General features: G+C 49.8%; 1 protein-coding gene across 41 annotated transcripts in view; it reads right to left on the bottom strand.

Annotated features, from left to right (window-relative positions):
• Positions 1–500: 500 nt before the first annotated feature.
• Positions 501–6,000, bottom strand: part of EP400 (E1A binding protein p400) — a 131,327-nt gene continuing 125,827 nt past the window's right edge. For all 41 annotated transcript variants that reach the window (XM_035258235.3, XM_035258238.3, XM_035258247.3 and 38 more), the window contains 2 exons: positions 2,808–2,885; positions 501–2,007 (listed from right to left, as the gene is read on the bottom strand). In XM_035258235.3, the coding sequence (XP_035114126.1) occupies positions 1,735–2,007; positions 2,808–2,885 (351 nt within the window). In that variant the 3' untranslated portion in view covers positions 501–1,734. The remainder of the gene's footprint in view (positions 2,008–2,807; positions 2,886–6,000) is intronic.

Here is a 6,000-nt window from a genome sequence, read left to right as displayed (position 1 = left end):
GGCAGCCCTCTCTCCTGCAAGCTGGGCTCTCACAGCACACGCCCGGCCAGGGTGAACGGGTCTGGTTAGAAACGGATTCCAGTCCTCTGCTTTGATATGCTCAACAAACTAAAACATTCGTTTCTTCTGTTTTTTTCAGAACTTGATTTTCTTTCCCCACATTTCTTATCAAGAACTCGAAAGGGAGCTCCCCAGTTGATTTCACTTAATCTTGCCAAATCACTGTCCACAGAAACCTGTGGGACAGACACCTTCCTTAATGTCCACTCAAAGACAGAGAATGGAGGGGGGAAGCAGAGGAAATACAATTTAAAAATGGAAAATCTTTATTATGCCAAAACTTATTTTTAGTATACAAAACAAAAGTAATATAACCTAACTTCCTAGCCCAAATAACGTGAAATAGGCCAAATGAAGCCATAGCACACAGGGTATTATTGGATATGTACCTTTTTGCTTTGGTGAAACTTCAAGGTAAGGAGACACCGTCAGCCAGTCAATTCCACGAAAATTGCATTTATTTTCTTGTCATAGTAAAAAAGGAAAAACAGTAACAAATGTTGGGCTTCCTCTCCCCGTCAAGGGCATGCCTTCCACAACGGCACGGGTGATTCTCTGCTTCACTGGCAGAGCCACACATGCTTATCTGAGACAATCTCATGTCACAAGCTCACAAGGAAGAGCTGACGAGGCCCTTGCTATGGCCAATACTTCTAGAATCAGGAACCAACCTTAATCAAAGGGCTGGCGGTGGCAGCAAGGAGTGTCTGTGGCATTCGTCCTGGCTCACTGAGCCCTTGCCTCATCAGACCGTCAGCCGTGAAATCTGTACTCCCACTGCCTCGGCGTGGTCCTGGGTGCCTCACGTCAGTCACGGCAGAGCGTCCCAAAGGTTCTCAGGAGCTGTTCAGCACACTACATCACCCATCAGCTTCCTCCAAAAGCTGGGAATGCGTCACGAGTGCACTGAGCCGCACAGCAGTCCCCGAAGTTCCATTAAGTGAAAGCTGATCCCACAGTGGGGTAGGGCCTGGGGAGGCCGATGTTGGCTGCTCTTTGGAGTAACAATGCAACGACTGATCATTCCCTCCAACGGGAGCCAGGAACGTGCCTTGTGTGTTTAGGTGGGTGTCAGGACATTTCTCTTAAAAGTCAAGTCACATTTCAGGAGGCAAGGAAAGAACCGTACTGGCTTTCTTTGGAATGGAAAACCAATCTCGGATGATCTACTTTAGACAGGCCTTCTCCTCGATAAAGACCACGAGGCATTGTTCAGTAAGGTATGCAGAACTAAACTCTGGCAGACACCGTCGAAGCCCGTGTCTTATCTTCAGAGTCCACTGAATGCTCTTCACACACTGCCGACGGCTTCTGCGGCGCGCAAAGCACTACGCGCTCACAGATCAATTCTAAATGGCTTTCAGAACACAGTACTATAGCTCTGAGGGACAGAGGGAGCAGGGGAAGGGACTGAAAGGTGAAATGATTTAGAGGAAACCACGCTGTCGCTTTCTCTGTGAGGCACACGGTACAGAGAAGGGGCGCTTGGTAAGGACCACTAGTCCTGCAGTGCAGGACGCATTTTCACAAATGATCACACTACTACGTTTCAGTTCTACCTTTCCCAGCGTCGAGTACCTCGCATGACACTGTCCCGAGGCTCATAAATAAACGAACCGCTTTCTGTGAGAAAGGTAGTTTTGCCTTAGGTGAGAGGCGGCCCTGCTGCCCTGACTACTGGCATGGAGGCTTCGTGGGCGTCTTTAGCCTGACCGCAGGGACCCTCATCTGTAACTTGGGCTGCTGGCTAGGGCTGTCAGAGCTGGCGGAGACCTGGGCTGGGTTTGGAGCGCCTGCGGTCTGGAGCGGGGCCGACGCCGTGGTCACCACTTGCTGCTGAATGAGTTTCTGCTGAACCACTTGGGCGGTCGCGGTCACTGCAGGGATCATCTGCACCTGCTGCCCTGCTGCTGTCGCCTGTGTGAGCGCCACAGTCTGTGGAGAAGCCTGAGCCAAGAGAGTCAGAAGACACACATCACCCAGGAAACTCAGCCCAGGGCCAGGCCAGTGGGCATTCTTTGGGATGGGGAGGGCTTGAGAAACTTCACTGACTACGCTTTTATGACACGGAAGAACGACCAGTCATACAACAATATGACCTCGGGTTTCTAACTAAACACAGGCAGAAAATTAAAATACGGTTGCTTTTAGACTAAAACCAGTGCCTCTGGGGAGAAGGGTGAGCGTGGGTCAGGGACTGATTTTGTTCTTGTTGTAGTAAACCTTTTAATACAATTTGGTTTCTGCAATCTACATGTTAGTGTGACTTTGAACAAAACTTACGAATTTTAAAGCGCTGCTTTACAATGCAAGCTCTGTGCTAACCAGTCACACCACGGGGCATCAGTGACAACAGCAGAAGCACCTGAAGGGCCTCTGTGGAGGCAGGGCCACTGTGCCCACAGTGCTTCTGCTCAAGGGCAGGCCACCCGAGTGGAGGCCGCTTGTCTGAGGCCTGTGCTTCCCTAAGACCACAGGGCAGCGTCTGCAACTCAAGGGCCACACCTGCGACGGTCCGTGAATGAAGGGTCCTGGGAGTGAGCCCAAGGTGAGGCTCCCTCAGTGCGGCTGACATGACACCCAGAAACTCTTCTCATTCTTAAGCGCACCTAGTTTCCCCCTGAAGTTAATGTTTTTGTGTGTATCACAAAAATCAAAAGCGATTCTCTAATCATGACCTCAGGATGGAAATAACCCTTTCTCTGGAGTGGGAAATGTAAGGGTCACACTGTGTCTACACGTCCTACCTGCTGGGAAGCAGAGGCAACTTGCTGGATGCTGGCCACAGGTGTTTGCTGTTGAACAACTTGAGGAAGTTTTGCAACCTTTGACAAAACAAAAAAAACAAACATAGAATTCAAAGGAGTATGTGCACAAAAAGAGATTTTTCCTCCCTTTCTGTCCTCCTCGGTTAATACAAAACACAAGGGCCAGGTGACACAGAACAGCAGTTCTCGCAGTGTGCCCACCTGGAGTGCTCAGAGAGAAGCCACTCCACTTCATTGTGAGGACTGCCCGCCCCCCCAGTTTGCCATCAACCATACTTCAGCTTCTGTTTGGTCTCATATTTCAGACACATTCTTTCTTTTCACAAAAATGACTGCAAGTTTACAGGAAAGAATCAGACTGAAGACGGTAAGTACTTTGAGTGTCTTACGAGTGCCAAGAGCTCTGCATGTGACAGGCTGGGACGGCACTCCAGGTATAAGCTGGACAGTGCAGCTCAGGCAGCCAGCATGCCCCAAGGCTTTGAGGATGGTAATTCTATCATTTTCCTACCTTTATCTTAGTCATGACTGAGACCTACTGTTTATAAAGCAACACTTTCCACCCTGTGCTCGCGTTCTGTGAGCTTGCTGTCACACGCCTCCCCGACGTCTGGATGCAGTGAGCGGCTCGGAGCCACCTGTGTGTCCCATCAGCACCATCAGGGCCTGCACCCAGTGCACGGAGAGGCTCCAGCGTGGGCAGCTGTTGGGTGTGCTGATGTCAAGGGCCCTCCCTGCACAAAGCCCTCATGGGCCCTGGTCCCTTGGTGGGTCCTGTTACTTATAGAAGACGGATGAAAATAGTATTTCTCAAGATAATTCTGGGAAAAATGTGAAATTAGATGATTGGCCATAGATGAACAAAGATCCAAATAAATGTTACTCCTTATTAAAATTAAACTCAATCAAAAGGCATTTACTAGTTTACTGTCACTTAAGATAAATGATAAATAAGAGTCACAAAGGTAAGAAGTGTCCCTGAGCGCCCCCAGTGGAACTGACGGGACACAAAGATGCAGCCGGTGCTCCCGGGCCCAGATCAAGACCCCAGTGGTCCAGGACTTATTTGGCACAGCACTGAAAATCCTGAGACGTCTTAAAGAAAGCACTAGGAAGAAATCTGAAATGTACCAACAGACCTGCAAAGAGTCAGGAACTGCCAATCCCCAAACCTAAGCACAGGCAGGCACGAGCCACGAGCAGAAAAGCTGCACAACCTCTTCCCAGGGACATCAGCCATGTGGAGAGGCGCCTGTGGTCTCCAGGGTCACACAGGACACAGCTGACCAGACACCAGGTGGGGAGCTTGCAAAAGAGCCCCGTGCTACTGCCAGCTGCCACCCTGAAGGGAGACACTGTCCTTACACAGGTGCCCAAAAACTGCAAAGAAGGCACCCCCTTCCTCCAGTGGCATCTGTAAGAAAAGCACCTGCCCTAAGCCTCAGTGACAGGTATAAGAGGAGGAGACACAGATTCAGAGGCCAGATGCACAACACCCGAGAAGTGCTCCTGATGGCACCCGAAGGTGCTCACAGAAGCCCCTTTGCCCCAGGCCACAAGGAGTCCCCACAGATGCAGCACACTTCAGACAGGGAAGTCACCAGCTCCAGAAAAACACTGCGCTCACTTGTGAAGCCTGGGAAACAAGAGACTATGAACAAAGCCCAGGCATATTTGGGAACTTCTGAAAATAAAAAAATAAACAATCCAGATGAAAATTCAACAGACAAGTTTGAGAGCGGATTTGACCTAACCAAGGGGAAAATGAGCGAGTGAGGAGATGGAGTGGAAGACATGGCGCAAAGCACAGTGCAAGGAGACAGAGACGGAAAACAGAAAAGCTGCTGAGAGACCTGAGGGCAGTGGGAAGAGGACAGGGCAACATCTGAACCAACAGTGGCTGCTCATTTCCTAAGGAGATGAGAGAAACTGCCCCAGATTCAAGAAGCCGGAGCATCGGAATGAAACTGCAAAGCAGTAAGACAAAGGACAGCGTCTCAACAGCAGGCAGAGAGTGGAGGAAAGAGAGGTAACCTTGTTAGACCTACAGGCTGGACAGACAGTGGCTCCTCTCCAACAACAGAAGCAGCCAGAGAGAGTAAATGATACAGTGAGTGCACTCAGAAAACAGTGCTAGCTGGGTGCGGGAGCTCACACCTGTAATCCCAGCTCTTTGGGAGGCTGAGGCAGGCAGAACACTGAGGTCAGGAGTTCGGGACCAGCCTGGCCAACATAGAAAACCCCGTCTCTACTAAGAATACAAAAATTAGCCAGGCGTGGTGGTGCACACCTGTAATCCCAGCTCTTTGGGATGCTGAGGCAGGCAGAACACCTGAGGTCAGGACTTTGGGACCAGCCTGGCCAACATAGAAAACCCCGTCTCTACTAAAAATACAAAAATTAGCTGAGCGCAGTGGCGCTCGTCTGCAATCCCAGCTACTCAGGAGCCTGAGGCAGGAGAATCGCTTGAACCTGGGCGGCAGAGGTTGCAGTGAGCTGAGATCACGGCACTGCACTCCAGCCTGGGTGACAGAGTGAGACTCCATTTTAAAAAAACAAACAAACAAAGAACAAAAAACAAAACAAAACAAAACCACCACCAATGGGAAATTCTGTACTAAGCAAAACCGTCAGGAACAAGAGTGACACGCAGGCATTTTCAAGCACAAAAGGCAATTCCAAAGGATGGGTTAAGTGGAAGGAAAGTCGTTCCATATAAAAAGTCAAAGATGAAAAGGGACAGCATTAAACACGCTAATAGCAGCATTTGAGGTGGAGAAACTGAGCTACAGTGCGTGAGAGCAGGGTGGAGGCAACCATCAACTTCATACTCTCACGGGGAAGTGTGCACGTGGGGATTTCAGGGGAACCAGGTAAAGAACAGAAAGAAAATATATAATTTTTCACTAGCAGAGGGGCAAAAATTGACCAAAAACAGAAGGTTAGGTCCAAAAGAAGGCAAGGAAGAGAGGAAAGAGAAAACAGAACAAGCAGGACAAACAGAGTCCAAACAGCAGAGAAGCCAAAAATCCAAATCTACCTGCCCTTAAAACAGACAAGTGGACACGCATTTCAGGTAAGAGACAGAGACGGAAAGACTGCGCCCAGCAGCAGCCCGGACCCCCTGCGAGCTGCTCACAGGAGCACACACAACAGCTAAAAACAAGGAGGG

Source organism: Callithrix jacchus, chromosome 9 (genome assembly GCF_049354715.1).
Source record: "Callithrix jacchus isolate 240 chromosome 9, calJac240_pri, whole genome shotgun sequence".
NCBI lineage: Eukaryota > Metazoa > Chordata > Mammalia > Primates > Cebidae > Callithrix > Callithrix jacchus.
The sequence above is the reverse complement of the archived record's forward strand: the minus strand, read 5'-3'. Positions and strand labels throughout refer to the sequence as shown.